A 20026-nucleotide genomic window follows, 5' to 3' on the forward strand; every position below is an offset into this window, starting at 1 on the left:
TGCAATCAGAATCTTACATATAATACAGCTATTTCACAAACTCCACATTTCTATTGGATCTCCAGGTCCAATGGCAAAACCAAGTTTTTGAGGCCCTCTGGAATCCAATAAGGCCAGGGTCAATCTCACCTAAAAGAAAATGATGTTCCAAGTGGCAGATGCTACTGCAGAAAAAAAGTCTTCTCTTGAGTATGTCAGATAAAACTCCTTAGTAGACAAGTAGTAGTAATATGCCTCTTGTGCCTCACCTGATGGGACAGGTGGATGCAATGGGGAGAAGTGGTCCCTCAAATAACTTGGCTCCATAAGCAGAACCCTGAATTAACCCAGGAAGCAAAATGGCAACTAATGCAGCCTACAGAGGAGCTGTATAATGTGCTATTTCTAGGGACATACACACAAATGCCCCTGTGGCCAAATTGGCTTTGAAAGAATAAAAAGAACTAGAGCAGTGGTAGTCAAACCTGGTCCCTACCGCCCACTAGTGGGCGTTCCAGCTTTCATGGTGGGCAGTAGGGGTTTTGTCTGATACTGAAGCACTTTCCTTTTTTTTTTTTAATTTGACTTTTTAAAAAAAATTCATAGCAATATTTAAAAATATTTTCATTAGGTTTTCATAAAATCACCATTACTGTGGAACCAGTGGGCGGTTAGAAAATATTACTACTAACAGATGTACAAAAGTGGGCGGTAGGTATAAAAAGGTTGACTACCCCTGAACTAGAGGGTGGAATATATTCCCATTCATAAAAAGACATGGTTATAAAAATAACTTTCACGATTTTACTATTTTGTTTAAAATTATCCATACCTATAGAAGTGAAAAATTCTCCTTTTATGCATCCCAGACAGATCAACAGTAATAGCGCAATCCATTGTGCCATCTTCAATCAATGGAGTATCTGCAAGAAAAATAAATATAAAGAGAAAAACAAACTTGAGAACATTTGAAAGAACTAACCACCAACAACCATAATAGTATTGCTCAGTATTATCAGATTGCAAAAATCCGTTATACTGGAATAAAAACTACCTTGCACAATACATCTGCAGTACAACATGACATTGGAATGCATCATATGCTATGAATAATTATTGTTTTACAGCAACTCTAATCTAAGTAAATATTATACTGGATTCCATTCATGGTAATTGTGGATTGCTTTAATTCTCATCTTAAAATATTTCAGTAATATTGGCATATATTTCCATATGCTACAGCTGTTCAATTTTTTTTTACCATAGATACACAAAGTAAATGGGAGGAGCAAGACTAGAGGCCCATGTTCCCAAATGCCACGTAACCATTTAAATCTTCCTATTGCACGTTCATAAACAAGTCTATCACTGAGAATGAAAGGTATGATCGTAAAAATGTTCAACTGTTTATAATCAAACTGTTCCTTATGTTTGTGTAACAGCTTGTCTGCACTCCAGGCATTCAATTCCAGTGTGATGCTATTATTATTTCAGCTTGCAAACACCAACAATGCAATTCTATACATGTACACATCAATAATAGACTACAGAATCCAACAGAGCTTCTTCCCATATATGCATCAAATTGAAGTTTACATGTCTTAAAAGGATTTTCTGCTGCCTAATCTCCAGCTATATCTTTAACATGCAATCAGTCTAGGCAGACTGACTAAGAATGAGACACAGGGAAACAAAGCCTAGTCTATGGATTGGGGGGTGGGTGATGTATGTATCTAGACAAAGCAATTTGTTTTTGTTTAGACACACTTTGCTCTCAGTCCTTCTGAGACATTTTTTCTCTTAGGACTGTGATGGCGAACCTATGACACGTGTGTCACAGGTGGCATGCAGAGCCATTTGTTAGGGCACGCAAGGCAATGCCCTGTCAGCTGGCCAGCCCACATGCGCGCACTGGTCAGCTGACTTCAGCCTTCTTTTGAGGCCATTTTTTGCCCTCCAAAGGCTTCCCTGAAGCCTCCAAAGCACGAAAAACCAGTCCTACGGGCAAACTGGAAATTTAGGAACGGAATTCCAGCTTGCTCGTAGGAACGTTTTTGCCTTCCAGAGCCTTTAGGGAAGCCGCCTGAAGGCCCCTGAAGGCTACAGGGAACCTGGAAGTTTGGAAATGGTGACTTCCTGTTTGTCCATAGGTCTGATTTTCAACCTCCAGAGCCTTCAGGGAAGCCTCCTGAAGGCTCTAGAGGTCGAAAACCAGCCCTACGGAAAACTGGAAGTCACCATTGCCAAACCTCCGGGTTCCCCGTAGGTGCGTTTTTTGCCCTCTGGAGGCTTCAGGGAAGCTCCTGAGCCTGAGGTCTCCAGAGGGCATCTGGGGAAGGGGGGCATGGAGAGGCTGTTTTTGTCCTCCGCAGGCTCCTAGAAAGCTTCTGGAGCCTGGGGAAGGCAAAAGCGGGGTCGCTGATCATGCACACGTGCTGAGGGGTGTGTGTGCATAGCATTATGGGTGTGGCATGCTGGTGCACCCCCCCGTGCTCTCTCCGCTTTTGGCATGGCAGCCAAAAATGGTTTGCCATCACTGTCTTAGGATAACAACAAATATATTTGAGAAATCCTTTAATGGAGAATAGGTTTAGTCAAAGATGAACATAATTTCTTAGTTCCTAATGATGCTTTCCTGACTGATTGCTACCGGTACCATCAGCACAAAGGTCATTTAAACTATTTTTTCTGCTCACAATCAGACATATTTATTAATAATTTCGTACTCCAATAAAGTTTTTCTTATATAGTTGAATTTGTATATTTTATGATTTTTAATTTCCATTAATTTTAATCTTGCAGATAAATGGCACATTAGTTTTATAGAGACAATCATGGGTTGTTTTTCCCAATTCAGCTTTACAAATAATAAATGTGTATCAATTTACCTAAAGATATAATTATTTTAAGGGACATACTTAGATACATTTATCTAGGCTGTTTATGGCCTTTCTTTTTATAAGTATACATCCATTGTGTAATTAAGGAGTGTGGTCTATCGCTGAGCTTAGCATATTTCTTTTCCTACTTTGGAGATCCATAGACCTTCTTTTCTATCATTCTCAAAGACTTTTGGTAATAAATTAAAAGATCTACATTTTTGTTTAAATCAATGGTCTCAAAGTGTGGGCTAAAGACCACTGAGAGTCCATGGGAGCCTCTCAAGGAATCTATGAAATAAATTTCATAAGTTTTAATTTCTAATACAGTAAATACTGATTTTGTTTGTATGTATGTATGTATGTATGTATGTATGTATGTATGTATGTATGTATGTATGTATGTATGTATGTATGTATGTATTTATTTAGTGTCACAACCCCTGGTATGCCCAAATATGGGAGGAAGCATAAGAGACCATCCAGACAGAAAGCCAATATTTTTACTGTTGCCTTTGTTACATTTGTGTTGTATTTGTGCTGATAAATAAATAAAGGGAGACTAATATAGATCTATTTCAAGCTATTTAGCTCTCATCAGCTAGTTCAAATCCCAGTAAGGGTACGGCTAGCTGATGAGAGCTAAATAGCTTGAAATAGATCTATACTAGTCTCCCTTTATTTATTTATCAGCACAAATGCAACACACACACACACACATTACATGTAAATCAAAGCTCTTTGGGATTCTCAACTATTTTTAAGAATGTAAAGGAGTCACGAGACAAAAATGTTTGGTAACAACTGGTTTAAATGAGGTGGCTTTATTTGTTCAGCCCTCTTGCTCTGAGCTCCTTTAGTGAGAAATAGGACTAATAAAACAAATAATTCATCTTCTAAAGTAATTCACAAGTAACTTGAGAACCTTCTATAAGCAAGTGGTAAGTGCCATGAATGGGGCCTGCCAAGAGTAAAACCACAGCAAACGATAAAACAGAACAATGGAGGAAGCCAAAAGAACTCCAGGGGTGTGTATATTTGGACAGATTTTGCCATGGCAGTTCCTCTGAAGTGCTTGTTCTTGTTTCATGGAGACATTTACACACAGCTTGGCTAAGTGATTATGAAGAAATTTTCCATTTAAAACAGCAACCCTCACCTCATCATATCCCTTCTTTCACGATATCTGCCAAGGCAAAGAACATTGTTTACTTCATCCAGCCGTATTATTTTATTTTATTTTGCCACTTTTGCCTTGGCTATAAGAAGAAAAAAAAGCTTTTTGTGAGCACAGAAGATAGCTTTGACGTGGAGGGAGAAGACACTTGGCTATGAAATATTTAGTTCGCTTGTTTATTCTACAACAAAACAAAATGACAAGTATTTTACAGCTTCTTGCATTCTGAAGCTTACTTGCAACAAATGTGAGCAGAGCAAACGAGAATCAGCATTTCTACCCACTCCACTGCCTTCTTCCTATCAAGGCCAAACCGTTGAATTGGGATCATACTCCTAGCAGAACATGCAGGATCTTTACATGAGGTCCAACTGTGGAATATGAGGGTACTATAACAACTAATCTGAAGGGACAGAAGGGATTTCCGCCTTCAGGCTTTCTGACTTAGCACAAAGACCGTGATAATTTTGGATACATCATCCCATCTCCTAAAATGTCTTTGTGGTGCAGAATAGAAGAGAGTTCACCTGGTGTTCTCTTTTCCATTTGTTATGCCAGTATTAAACACATGAAAGCTGGAATCACCAAAGGCCACTCACTCTGTGGGACTAATTAGGGATAGTATTGTTTTCAAGGGCCATGGAAAGTTCTGCATCCTCTTGATATAAAGTAAATTTTTGCCTATTAGTTATGCCTCTGTCTCTGTCTCTGTCTCTGTCTCTGTCTCTCTCCCCCTCCCTCCCTCCCTCCCTCCCTCTCTCTCCAAGATACACAGACACACACTTTTGCCTGCCTCTTGTTCTTCTTCTTCTTTTTTGCTAGTCAACTGTTTTTAGAATTGCTGATATTAAATAAACATCAGGATATTTTTTGGTAGCTAGGCTGAATGACAAATATGCTCTTTCTGATTTGGATATAGGGATTCACTGGAATGTGCTGGGTACAAACTAAACTGGAAACTACCTCTAGTAATCTTCCAATAATAGTAACAGCAATCAAATGAGACAGAAAAATGCTAAGTTTCACATTCATTGATCTTTATATGTGACAATAAAAATGATTTTACCTAAGCAGTGTGAATGATATTTGATGAACAGGCCTGGAACAAAATGAAAATCATTATCTATAGATACTTCCATATCTAGCAGGATTTTTTAAAATATTGCTAAGTGAGTAAATGCCTTTAGTTTTCTGTGAGTGGCTATAAAAGTCATCTATTTAATCAGTCAGTGAGTTAAAAAATGTCCAGCAGTCAAAAATCCCTCCAAGTTCAAGGCACTGTTTAGCATGGGAAATATTGACCAGCTAACTGAAATAAACATAATACTCTAAAAAGCTCATTTGATCCCATTTGATCCTTTATGTCTATTGTTATACTTTTAATAGTTTAAAGATCTATTTTTTTCAGTTTCACAGAAATGCAAGAGAGTCATACGTCAGAGGAAGGCGTAGGCATTTCCCAAAGGCGAGTGACCAGAGGAAACCAAGCAGTATACATTAAAGTCACAATTTTGGGCTTGGAAAACATAGAAGTACGCCGACTAAGGTCTCACCTAAGCGTAGTACACAAACGTGTCTGCTACAACTTCCTACCTGTCAACGACTACTTCAGCTTCAGACGCAATAATACACAGGCAAACAATAGCTACAAACTAAAGGTAAACCACTCCAAAACTCGATTGCAGAAAATATGACTCCAGGAACAGAGTGGTCAATGCCTAGAATGCACTACCTGACTCCGTTGTTACATCCTCAAACCCCGATAACTTTAACCTTAAACTGTCTATCACTCCTTTCCTAAGAGGTCTGTAAGGGGCATGTATAAGTGCACAAGTGTCTATAATCCCTGTCCTTTTGTCCCCATTTATTCATACTCATTTCCTGTGTCCATGTGCATGTTTATACTTATACCTGTTATCTCGTACATATTTGACAAATTAAATAAATAAATTCCTCTTCACCTTGCAGCACTTGATATTTTAGTCAACCTCTAGAAACATGTTATCTACCACAAACCAATATTGTCTTGCTTGTTCAGACTCAGCATTGTTCACAAATTAGCCCTTCACATAGCACTATTTAATCCCAAGAAAGAGCATTTTTGTAAATCTCCCCCCAAATACTGACAATTACACAAGAAAATTCTGCCAATGACTTTATTGTGAGATATGTAATTTACAGCTCCTCTGCCTTATATTTCATCCCCATACCCACCAAAACTGCTTTAATTTCAACAGAAGATGATAATGATGATGATGATAATGATGATAATAACAATAACAACAACAATAATAAGTAGCATGTCCAAGAATTTTATAAGATACATCAACAAATTGCAGCTTCCAGCAATAACACCAGCGGAACTGCAAAAAAACTGCACTACTCCGAACATTGTACATTTTAAGAAGGTACTTGGTTGATACCTAGGACGCTGGCAGCAAACCGTATCAACCATTAGCACCAGTCAATGAGAAGCAAGCTGAAAATTGGAAAAACAAAGCTATGCATAGCCAATACTTGAAAAGTATTGAAGGCAAAGCTGACCAAAAGCTAACTTGGAACTGGTTAAGATCAGGAGCACTGAAAAAAGAAACAGACGGCTTTATTTTGGCAGCTCAAGAGCAAGCCTTAGCCACAACCGGCATGAAGGCAAAAATTCAACATGTTACCACCAACAACAAATGTCGCCTCTGTAATTAGAAAGACGAGACAGTCGACCACTTGATCAGTGGGTGCAGCAAAATTTCACAAACTGACTACCTACAACGCCATGACCGCGTTGCTATGATCATTCACTGGAAATTGTGCCAAAAGTTTGGATTTGAGTACAGCAAAAACGACTGGGAACATCAGGTTCCGAAGGTTTTAGAGAATGAAAAAGTCAAGATCTTGTGGGACTTCAGAATTCAGACTGACAGGCACTTGGCCCACAACACACCTAACATAACAATAGTTGAAAAGAAAAAAGTATGGTTCATTGACATTGCAATACCTGGAGATGCACGAATTGAAGATAAGCAACAAGAAAAAATCACAAAGTACCAGGACTTGCAAATTGAAGTTGAGTGACTGTGGAAAAAGAAATCGTGTGTTGTCCCGATTGTAATTGGAGCCCTTGGAGCAGTACCTAAAGGGCTACCTCACTATTTGGAAATTTTTAATTTATCAGATTTGTACATTCTGATTCTACAAAAAACCACCCTACTTGGAACAGCTTATAACCTCCGTCGTTACCTTAACAGTTCCTAGGTCCTTGGTTAGGACTCGAGCTGTTGAGCTACCAACCAGCCCTAATGGCTGTGAATCTCACCAAAGATTAACAACAACAACAACAACAACATAATAACAACAATAAATATTTACATGTTAGTTACCTCCTGAACAGCTACTGATTTATTTTATTCACCAAACTAATATGCCACCCACTTGGGGGTATGATTCTAGGTAGCTTACAAACATTGCAAAGGGCACACCCTGAAAACTTCTGATGTTTATGATATGGTGGCTGTTTTCTGCTGAGTAAGCAGAGGCTACTGCAGAATCTGTATACAGAACATAAAGTAGATAGTAGTGCTGGCTAATGCTTTGAATTTGCTCTAAACATATTTTCCTACATTACTGATTCTGCAATCAGAGGCAAGTTACTTTAATGAATAAAGACACATGCTGTGTTTATATTCCCATATGTTCTAAAATAGACTTTTCATGTCAAATGCAAAGTCCCGTAGTAGCCAGTTTCCAATTATGAGTGCATATGAAGTTTGGTGATAGAGTTCAGGCAGAGTTTAAGGAGGAGGTTTCTAGTAAATACTCACTTTAACTAGGCAATATGTAGCTGGCTAACTAACCAAGAAGCCCAAAGAAATAGAAGACTTTCAACATTAAAAAATATAAGTAAAGCTAAATTTACAAGAATTCCGATTTCTGATCTACAATATTTTTAGCATATTTATATTTTTGCCAAAAGAAACCTAACATAGATTTGCAATAAATGCAGCTGTGTAAAGGTGATTGAAGAAAAAGTCAAAGAGCCGGAACAAGAAGTCATCTATGATAACTTGTAATGCATAAAAGAGAGTGAAGATGTATCAGACCCAAGAAATTAAGCCTTTTGTTGGGAGTTGGTAGAGGAAAACAACTCTCCATTAGCCATCAAACGAAGCAAAGGAATAATATTAGTGGGTTGAATATGCAGCATTTTTTTGGAATTCCCAATGTACCGTATTTTTCAGACTATAAGACACACCGGAGTATAAGACGCACAATGATTTTGAAGAAGTAAATAAAAAAAGATTTTGCACTTTGCAGGTCTCCCAAACTCTCTGCACATCTCATTTCTGCAAAAAAATAAAAGGGGAGGGGGCATGCACAGCTTTGGAAGGCTCTTACAGTGCTCCTGGGGTCTGGGGGGAGGCAAAAAACGAGCAAAAACTGCCCATTTATTTGCTCATTTTTGCCCTCCTCAGGCCTCATGAGCACTCTGGAAGCCCCCTAAAGGCTTTGCATGGCCATTTTTGCAAAGGGGGTGGGATTTCGGAGGCAAAAAATGCTGCATTCAATGTATAAGACGCACTCAGATTTTCATCCTCTTTTTTGAGGGAAAAAGGTGCATCTTATACTCCGAAAAATACGATAAGTGCTGTCCACACATACACATGTGTGCAGTTCCACAAAAAGCCTTAGAAGTACACAAGCCACGTTTTCCTAAAATAAAATTGTTTTAACATTAATGAGCCTTGCAGTACATTCTTGGAATGCTTGACAGAACCCTATCTCTGATTGTGTCTGATGCTCTGTGCAAAATACTAGTTCAGAGTAAGCATCTGAAAGAGAATCTTGGTTTGAGGATTGTGCATCAGAAAAAATAGGCTTTTAACTTTCAGATGGATTTCAGCTAGACTATGGAATCAAAGCTAAAGAAAGTACTAACAGCATCATACACATTTCTTCCCATTACTGCTATTTTATTCTGCACGCATTCTTTGCAGTTAATATTCTGATCTAAAACAATGACAATCCCTGCCAAATGTGGAATTATCTTAATCAATGTCAGTTACCAATGACTTTTGTAGCCTGCCTTAAGTCTGCTTTGGAGCAGGCTAGGAAAACATCTGAAACAATAGAGGAAACACTAAAAAGGAAATACATGAAAATTACTTCCTTTTTCTGCAGGGACATCCCTGAGTTTGATATTAGTGCTGTCCGGTGACTTGAATAATTCTAGTTAGGGTAAAGGTTCCCCTCGCACATATGTGCTAGTCATTCCCAACTCTAGGGGGTGGTGCTCATCTCCATTTCAAAGCTGAAGAGCCAGCGCTGTCCGAAAACGTCTCCATGGTCATGTGGCCAGCTTGACTAAACGCTGAAGGTGTAAGGAAAGTTATCTTCCCACCAAAGGTGATCCCTATTTTTCTATTTGCATTTTGCATGCTTTCGAACTGCTAGGTTGGCAGAAGCTGGGACAAGTAACAGGAGCTCACTCTGTTATGCGGCACTAGGGATTCAAACCACCGAACTGCTGACCTTTCTGATCGACAACTCACGTCTTAGCCACTGAGCCCTTTTTTGTTAGGATTAATTTACATTTTATTTATCGATTGACTGTACAAATTTATACCCTGCCCTTCTCATTATCTAAATGATTGAGTGGTTTACAATAAAAAGGCCATACAATATTTTCAGAAACAAAAGTTACAAAAAAACCCACAGCACTCAAGCTACCAACCATCTCCAGGATGGTATACTACTGGATGCCACACTAGTTGATAGAACCAGGCCTTAACACTCTCCTAGAAGACCATAATAGTGGGGGGCAGCCTCACCTTAGAGGGTAAGATGTTCCATGGGGTGGGGGCAATGAAAGAGAAGACTCTCCTCCTAGATCCCTCCAGTCAAAATTCTTTAGCTGAAAGGGTCCATAACATGCCCCTTCTGCCTAACTGGTTAGGACAGGTGAATGTAATAAGGATGTGACAGCTCCTTAGGTAACCTGGGGCTCTGCCTTGAAAGGCTTTGAAGCAACATTTTGAATTGGACTTGGAAGCAAACCATCACCCATGGCTGTTCATGCAGTAAAAGTATTGTATGTATGTATCTCTAGGATTGAATGGACAACTACATTTTGTGCCAGCAGCTGCTTCTGGATATTTTTCAAGGATAGCTCCATGTAGATAGCATTGCAGTAGTTCATATCGGAGATGACCGGGGCATATGTGACTGAAAGAAGGGCTTCCCAATCCAGGAAAGGGCACAATTAATACGAGTTGAGCACAGGTCCTCCTAGTCACAACTGCCACCTGCTCCTCAGGCAGGAGGTGTGAATCTACCTTCAGCTCTCCACCCTTAGCCACTACATGTTACCATCAAGTTAAAGTGGAAGCAAATGCCTTCCATCTTTCTCAAGCTACAGTTGCAAGAAAAAGTATGTGAACCCTTTGGGATTACGTGGAGTTTTGCTTGAATTGGTCATAAAATGTGCTCTGAACTTCATTTAAGTCACAACAATAGAAAAACACAGTCTGTTGAACATAATACTACAAAAACATTAGATGTTGCCATGGTTTAATTGAACATAACATGTAAACATTCACAGTGCAGGGAGGAAAAAGTATGTGAACTGGTTGACCCTCCTTTGGCAGTAATAACCTCAACCAAATGTTTCCTGTAGTTGCAGATCAGACCTGCACAATGATCTGGAGTAATTTTGGACCACTCCTCTTCACAAAACTGTTTCAGTGTAGCAATATTCTTGGGATGTCTGGTATGAATCGCTCTCTTAAGGTCATAACACAGCATTTCAATTGGGTTTAGGTCAGGACTCTGACTGGGCCACTCCAGAAGGTGTATTTTGTGCTGTTGAAGCCATTTTTTTGTTGAATTACTTGTATGCTTTGGGCCATTGTCCTGTTGCATCACCTCTCCTCTGCAGAGCTTCCGTTGGCGGACAGATAGTGGTACGTTTTCCTGCAAAATGTCTTGATAAACCCTGGAATTCATTGTCCCATCAATGACAACAATCTGTCCAGGCCCCGAAGCAGCAAAGCAGCCTCAAACCATGATGCTCCCTCCACCATGTTTTACAGTGGGGATGAGGTTTTGATGTTGGTGTGCTGTGCCTTTTTTTCTCCACACATAGTGTTGTGTGTTTTTCCCAAGCAACTCAATTTTGGTTTCATCTGTCCACAGTATATTTTGCCAGTAGTGCTGTGGAACATCCAATGCTCTTTTGCAAACTTCAAACATGCTGCAATATTTTTTGGGGCCAGCAATGGCTTCCTCCATGTGTCCTCCCATGTATTCCATTCTTGTTTAATGTTTTCCTTATTGTAGATGTGTCAACAAAAATGTTAGCATGTGCCAGAGATTTCTGTAGGTCTTTAGCTGACACTCTAGGATTCTTCTTTACCTCATGAAGCATTCTGCACTGTGCTCTTGCAGTCATTTTTACAGGACGACCACGTCTAGGGAGAGTAGCAATACTGCTAAACTTTCTCCATTTGTAGACAGTCTGTCTTACCGTGGACACATGAACATCAAGGCTTTTGGAAATACTTTTGTAACCCTTTCCAGCTTCATGAAAGTCAACAATTCTTGATTGTAGGTATTCTGAGAGCTCTTTTCTGTGAGGCATGCTTCACATCAGACAGTGCTTCTTGAAACCTGTAAACCCAAAACAGGTGTGTGTTTTTAAAGGGCAGGACAGCTGTGAGCAACACATCCAATATCATCACACTAATTGGAGTCAAGGTTGGCTCACTCCTGGCTCCAATTAGCTCTTGGAGAAGTCATTAGGCTAGGGGCTCACATACTTTTTCCTCCCTGCACTGTGAATGTTTACATGTTATGTTCAATTAAACCACGGCAACATCTAATGTTTGTGTAGTATTATTTTCAGCAGACTGTGTTTTTCTATTGTTGTGACTTAAATGAAGTTCAGACCACATTTTATGACCAATTCATGCAAAACTCCATGTAATCCCAAGGGGTTCACATACTTTTTCTTGTAACTGTAGTTGCACAGGTGGAAAACAGATGCCCTTCCAGAAGCTGTTGAAGAATGATTCAGCACTGGTCACTACTAACTACAGATACTGAGAGTTGGAGATATACCAAGGCTGTCAAACTCGCAGTCCATATGTCGGATGCGTCACACTCTGGCCACACCCATGCCAGGTTTAGCAAAGGAGAAAAAAGTCACAATATATCATGTAATGCCACCATGACGATGTAAGTTTGACACTCAAGATATACAAAGGCACATTGGTTCCTCTTTTCTGATGCAACACTTCATTTAGCCAAAATGAAAAATTGTGTATCTAAATTCAAACTGACAAAGGGGAAAAGTCAGAATCACAACTCTATGCCTGCCACATGAAAAGAAATAATTTAACATTTTGAACATTCTGACTATGTTGCACAGAAGGAACTTATCATACACTATTAGCTAATGCCATTTTTTGATGGCAGTTTCTCAAAAGGAGGAATATAAGAAGCTGTACAGTTTCTCGAATCTTAGCTGTGGAAACATAAACATCCTGAAAAGTTCATATGCTCTCCATATGTCTCTGTTTATTCAAGTTCACCTGTGACTTGAGATTCAAGGACAAAGTGCACATAAAAACACTGAAACTCTTGAATACTTAAATTTAATCCATAAATATGCAACTTTTCTAAAATTGAGGGGAAATGCTCAATATTTTAAAAATGTAACTGCAGACCATATCCCAGAAAGTAAGGGGGGGGGAATCTGATTTGACGTAATTAAAATTACTGGCGTAAATATAATGTGCTTCATCCTAATGTTTTTAACACTTTTCCCTTTCTGACATATTAAAAATTATAATTTTTATCACTGAATCATCCCAAACACATTACAGAGACAACTTGCAATTTTGATCCACAACATGTGTGTCCCAATTCAATTCCCCTCCCCAATAGAAAAGAAACTGGCAGTCTTTGTCTATTAATGGCATTATAGGTCTAGCACGATTTGAACTACTTCATTTTAGGCATAAGAAATAAACTGAGTTTGAACCAAATGAGTCAGACTTTACAATTAGTCATGAAAAGCCTTATTTCAAATTCAGGGTGACTGGTATAGAACATGAGCCTTGACTTTAACAAATAATATACAAAGCAGTCTTAAAAGAATATCTGAATAGCTTTCCTGAATTCAGCCCTTGTTATTCTCTAATAAGAAGAAGGTGAGTGATAGTACTGAGTGATAGTTTCCAAAGCACCTGAGAGCAGGACAAGAAGCAATGGATGGAAACTAATCAAGAAGAGAAGCAACCTAAGAAGTTTCCTGAGAGTTAGAACAATTTAGTCAGTGGAATGACTTGCCTCCAGATGTTGTAAATGCTCAAACACTGGAAATTTTTATGAAGAGATGGATAACCATTTGTCTGAAATGGTATACAATTTCCTCCCTAAGCAGGGGTTGGACTAGAAGACCTCCAAGGTCCCTTCCAACTATCTTATCCGCAGTAATTTTGCTGTAAATTGTTTCACTGTCTGTCAAACAAATCCAAAACCTGTTCTTAAATGGAAGGAATGCAGAAGAATATTGAAATAATAAAAATTGCACTCAAACGCTTCCCTGACCACTTCCATTGCCTTTCTAAAAGACAAGAGTGCAACTCAACTGCCACACCCTCAGATGCTGTTAGCCATCAAGAATGGCACACTCCTTTTCTCCTCCTCTCAGTGATAATGCCTGAAGAAAGTTACTATTTTTAGAGCAGTACACAATATTCACTTACACATGGATTCAAAAAAATCTTGATTGGGTGGAAAGATCCATCCACAAAGAGTAGCTATATTTTTCCTTATAATTTATCTTATTGCACAATGTCTAAATTACATTCCAAACCTTTAAAATATTTGAGTAATTGTAGTATGATCCAAATCTTGCTTTTGCATAACCACTACTACATTGTCAAGAGAAAGAAAAATACTCAGATAGAGGGAGCGCAGCTGGAAAGCACCAGAAAAATATGTGTTTCTCTTGTGTTTTCCATCAAATGGAAAAAAAACAGGGTAAAAATTGTACATAAAACCCCGAGTATAGATGTAAAATTGCCAAGAATTCTGGAATAACAAAAAAGTTTTCTTCTGTTTCTTTTTTCCAGAGAAACTAAGAAAACGGGCAAGGGGAGAGACAATAAAATTTAAGCGTATTTAATTTATAACAGCATTGACAGATGTAAGCTTTGTTCTTAATTTACTTTAAAATGTTTTTGAAATAGCAACTTAAGCTGTAGAACATTGTGCCTGTTATATGTTGTTTTTGCCTGCTTATTAAGAAACAAGCAGGTAAAAACAGATAGCAATAAAAATGTGCCATCACCATTGTACCAAAGCAAAGAAAGGTATTTATTTTCAATTTGTGTCCAGAAAGGAAGCACTAATAAAAAAGTGGTGAAGGAATATATAGTATATTTAGCCACATGAAGTGAATAAAGCAACATTATTATTTTTTGAATTTGAAGTACTGTAACTGCCCGCTATTTCTACTTGTAAAATCAATCTTGTTATCGATTTCAGATTTCTTGAAACTAATTTGTGATTCTTTGCCTCTGCAATGCTAGCATTCTTCATGATTTATGAATTTCACATCTCTGTTTTGCAATTGCTCTAATGACTTTCTTGCTTAGGTGTCAATAGAAAATTGATTTAAAATGACATAGCTCTTACATTAAATCAAACATTCTAAATATATGATCAATATTATCCAACTTATAACTATCTAAGCTTAAATTCTCAATACATTTGTTGCCAGTTACTCAACCCATTAAATCTGAGGATTATTTTCCCCTCATTCAGCAAATCAAGTTCTTGGGGAAAATATTGAGATTGATCTATTGCTTTAACATATTTGTATTTAACTGACATTCCTAATTCTGATATTTCTATTTAAAATCTAATCTAAAACAATGTTTTCCACTGCATTTAAATATACAACTATGCATAAAATCATCCCTATTAAATGATTAAATGCTAGGCCCAAAATCACAGATGACACATAATACTGGATTCAGGGGTATAGTCAATATTGATTCCAGAAAGAAGTGTCTGCTACATAAACAACAATTTCAGGTTATGTGAGTCTAGAGGCCTTGCTCTAAGCTTCCACACTTTTTAAAAATGGAAGCAACAAGTAGAAACAACTTCATTCAAAATCATACTGTGGCTCATGAATTCTTTATTTTATTCTTCCATTTATACCCGCCTTTTGCTTCTACAAAATCCCAAACCATAAAATAAAAAACATGGATGCTATCAGTTTGTGTAGCTCCAGTGGAAAATAATCTGATTGCTTAGGAAGCTCTGCTGAATTCAGTTAAGATTTACTCTTATATAAATTACAAATAAAATTGCAAACTAAAAGACATTTCAATGGAATATGCAGTTTAAAAGATACTGTAACTCCTTATGAGTAATTAAACTGAGAGGAGGTAACACAAAGGATGATTGATGTTGCATGAGAATGCTGTAAACTGAAGAAAAGCAAAGCAACAATAAATGTATTCTGAAAATCTAAAACATTGCAAAATAATCTTTGGGAGCCTCAAAGAACAAATTGATTCTTTTTAACTAACTTCAGGGTCGCATTTGAATGTATTGCTCAGCACTGAATATTATATCAACTGCACAAAGAAGTTAACAAAGTTTGCTAAAACTGAAACTACATTTCTAATAAAGATGCAATCATAAAGTTATAGGATCAGAGTAAATTGATGTTCAAACAAATGCAGACTATCACACTTTGCAGATTTATCCATTGAGGGGAACGGTATTGATACAGTGCTAACTATGTAATTCTAAAAGTATAGAACATTTTGACACTTCCAATCCCTTAAAAACAATTTACAACTGACTCACAATAATTTCTACTACAGGTTCAGCGGACCGGTAGAATAATATCAAGGAATGATATTAAACATTAAAGAATGTTCAATCCTCCACCCACAATCTTAGTTCAGATTAAGTACATTTAACTCATGACTTAAAAAAACCACAAGTTGGTTTTATGAGAGGAGGCTGGCTGCCTTTGTTGTAGCCTTCAAATGGAAAGAATAACATTATGAGTTGATGCTACAGCAGTCAAATATTCAGGATTAGGAGATATATGATGCAAGACCTGTAGCTTGTGAAAGAGAAGGGTTCTCTTGGTGCAATTTTAGATGCACAAACGGCAAGGAAAAAAGAAATCAGTTTAAAAACCAAACACAACTAACAGTATGAGACCATACATGTTTTCATCTATCCATCTTTTTCTTTCTTTCTTCTTTCTTTTTCTCTCCCTCTTCATCCATCCATCATCAGGAGGCACAGGCCTTTCCCAAAGTCTTTAGAATTCACAAGCTCCTTAGCAGCATACCCATAATACTTATTAAAACCAAATATCTGTGTTAATCACTTAAAGCCAACAGCCTTACTAAATGTTTCTCTTTCCCCAAAGATAACTGTCTTCCAGCTGGCGTCTTGCTCCAGAATTGAACATTGCATCTCTAAAACACTACACTCATCCCTTCCACATGCCTGCATCACCACCTCCCATGCCAAAAGTGCAATGCACATCTGCAAACAATTAAACAACTAAATGTTAAACAAACATTTAATCCTTTTGTGCTTTTTAAAATAAAAGTATTAGGGTATGTGGTGTCTCAAATACTTTTTTGAATACCACAGAACCATATACCAATAATCTTATGACTTTATCTTAATAAAGTTAGTAACCTTGTGACTTCTTGGCTCTGCAGCTTTAAAAATACTAACACTGGATTAGTTCTGAAATATATTTTAAAGCGGCAATGAGTTTTTGTTCAGAAGACTTTAAATTTGGTTAATCTATCTTTCTCCTTTCCCAAGAGAAAAACTCCAAGACAAATATATGAAGAGGTCTGGTCGATTCAAACTGCAAGCATGAAAAGGAAGCTAGTCGTGTTCCCCATCTAGAGCTAGCCAAAATTTTGGAGAAGTAGATATGTAATTGCACTTATTGGTCACAGTCCAGGGTTAATATGCAGCATTCTATCTTATATGTCTATAAATAACTTTATTAAATAACTTTAACTTTCAAGAAAATCATATTGAACATCGTTCTGTAAAATCCCAGCTGTAAAAACTTTGGAAAGAAGTCTTAGCTGAAATAAGTCTGCTTTGAATCTTTTCCTGAAACAGAACTAATACTAGGTTACTAATAGTAAACAAGCTAAAATAGAGGAGACTGATAGAATGACTCAAAAAAAGAATAATTTCTATTTGAGTTTCTGTGCATTAATATAAAATACAAAAATGGCATTCTTGTCATGCAAAGAAGAATGCCCTAATTACTAAACAGTTGTGACAATAATAAGCAAAATTGCCTTCAGCTTCCAAAATTATACTAAGAATAAGCCATGGTTTCAAAACCCAATGACTAAGCTCACATTAAGCCAAAACATTTTTAAAAAAATGTTTAGCTGCTTAGCTGCTGTTTGACTTGTCAAGGGAGTCTAAAATATGGCACACCTCAAGGATCTTATTCACCTGCAGCTTCCACTCTTACAACTTTCTGATACTTTAAATCCAATTTTAACACACACAAAAAATCCACAAGGCAGCAGAAATATTTACTCTGTATGTTTATAATACCGATTAGGCCAGGATTATGCATTCTGCATCTGAACTGCAAAAATATATGGTTAACAGGAAAAATAACAAGAAAAGCATGAAAAACTACAGTTGGATTTTTGCAGTAGACATACAGTATATTCAGTTAGAAGTAACAGATTTGAGGAATTGGGGTATACAAAGGAAACAGATTGAAATCAGAAGAAGTAAACAAAATAAAGAGGAAGAAATATGTTTTGGACATTTGCATAGTTGCTTACTCATTAGAATCTTAGAATAAATATAGAGCTGGGAGGGACCTTGAAGGTCTTCTAGTTCAGTCTCCTGCTCAAGCAGGAGACCCCATACCATTTCAGAAAAGTGACTGCCCAGTCTCTTCTTAAAAACCTCCAGTAAAGAAGTACCGGCACCCACAAATTCTGAAGGCAAGCTGTTCCACTAGTTAATTGTTCTCACTGTTAGAAAGTTTCTCCTTAATTTCAGGTTGCTTCTCTCCTTGATTAGCTTCCAATTAGTTTAGTTAAAGCAGAACCTCTATGTCAAAGAATCTGTCTGTAATGTAAACTTACATTATACTTCAACAAATTATCGTCAATCTATCAAATCATATTTTACTAAACAAATTTCATTTTAAAAAGGTTCTAGTCCTGCCTTAGGCATAAAGGCAGCTGAGTAATTTTGGCCAGTCAATCTCTCTCAGCCTTGGGAAGGCGACAATAACGAATTTTGAAAAACTATGCCAAGAAAATTTCAGGAACTACTCCATGCAGTCACCAGGAATCAACACTGAATTAAAGGCATAATACACACAAACGCACGTACACACAAACTTTTTGAATTCCACCCATTGACAGAAGTTCCATAAACAAATAATGTTTACAAAAATAGTTTTTCTTAATAAATAATGTTTGTTTGCTTTGGAGCTGACACTGTTGATTTTTAATCCTGACTTCATATGCTTTTGGAATGTAGAAGTCCTGGAGGAAAGGCAAAAGATAAATCTGACAGTGAACTATGCCATCTGTATGTCCCCCAAATATCATTAAAGCCATTATCTTGTATGCAGCTCTACATACCCAACATTTCGATCCTAGAAATGTATTGACTAGCTTAGTCTCAGCTTAGTACTGACGTGCAACACCAGATTGTAAATTATTTGTATGAAGTTATATAATGTAATGAAGTCCTAAAATGGACCTCAAATCTCCATGTTCATAAACCAAAACTATGCTGCACAGAGCAATTGTAAACCCACGGTTATTTATCCATGGTTCACTGAATAAACCATAGCTGGCTGCATACACATTAAATCAGAATCATACCCTACTTGGGAAATCCTATACAACAAGACACCCTTCTCTGAAACACTTCAGAACTGGAAAGTGGAAAGCGGAAAAAGACACACATCTCACTGTGATTGTCAGGATTTCTGGCTTTACATCCCCCTTTTGACATTACCTTACAAGAACTCCAGAGATGTAACGCATACTTAGAATAACCTTCACCTCTGCTCAGATTAAACATAATGAATAAAGCCATAGAAGGAGAAAGCCTTTGCATCACTACCGCACTCTCTCTGAGGAATTGACAGAGGAAAACCTTCATTAAAGAGGAAACCACTGCCGTGAAAGTCAGCTCAGAGTTGAAGAAGTTTCTTGGATGAGAAGCAAAACGTCTTCAAAGACAAACCAGAAAGTCCAGTTGCCGCTTGAAAAAAAAACAAAAAAACACCTTTGGGACAACCATGACCTGGATGACTGAGAAGCTCCATAGACATTGCCCTGAATTCCCCTCTCTTTCCCAAGGCGCAGCTGATAAATCTGACTTTACTGTTTGCTTAGATTAGGAATTCCTTGCTGCAAGGGTAAGATCACTTGGCTGCCTGCCTGCTGGAAGATCCTTCACAAATTGGGAGGTTAAATCGGACCCACTTCTTTTCTCTCTCTTCCTAGATTACCATTCGGTGCTTGGCCTCCAATTTCAAGGCCTTCCTGAAACTTGGCTGTCTTCCCCTCCCCATCCATCACCTTCTGCGATGGAGCAAATAGAAAATCTCAGCCTACGTGCTGATACACACGACTATCCTCGGGCAAGAAAGCCTTCTGAAGCGCAGAAGCAGGATCAGGGCGGGTTGTCATTCTCTCGAGAGGTTGTTTTTCCCCCTCAGGAAAGCGGGGAGGAAGCGGAGCGACCACCTTTTCTTGGCCCAAGGCTCTTGAGGGCGACAAGACTCAACCTATCCCCGCGCTGTTAAAAAGGCTAAGCTTTCCCAAACTTTGGACCTCGCCCCACGTCCACCAACATTCCCCGGCCGAGGCTTTCCCAGAAATAGCTTTCTTGCCGCCGACGCCTTCTCCTTCCTTCCCTCCCCGAC

The 20026-nt window shown here is 38.0% G+C and overlaps 1 protein-coding gene across 5 annotated transcripts in view; it reads right to left on the reverse strand.

Annotated features, from left to right (window-relative positions):
- Window positions 1-20026, reverse strand: part of P4HA2 (prolyl 4-hydroxylase subunit alpha 2) — a 55853-nt gene that overhangs the window by 35072 nt on the left and 755 nt on the right. For all 5 annotated transcript variants that reach the window (XM_014065369.2, XM_014065366.2, XM_014065374.2 and 2 more), the window contains exon 3: window positions 812-902. In XM_014065369.2, coding sequence (XP_013920844.2) covers window positions 812-884 — 73 coding nt within the window. In that variant the 5' untranslated portion in view covers window positions 885-902. The remainder of the gene's footprint in view (window positions 1-811; window positions 903-20026) is intronic.

Source organism: Thamnophis sirtalis, unplaced genomic scaffold (assembly GCF_051295495.1).
Source record: "Thamnophis sirtalis isolate CommonGarterSnake01/CBP01778 unplaced genomic scaffold, rThaSir2_p1.2 scaffold_3, whole genome shotgun sequence".
NCBI classification, from domain to species: Eukaryota; Metazoa; Chordata; class Lepidosauria; order Squamata; family Natricidae; genus Thamnophis; species Thamnophis sirtalis.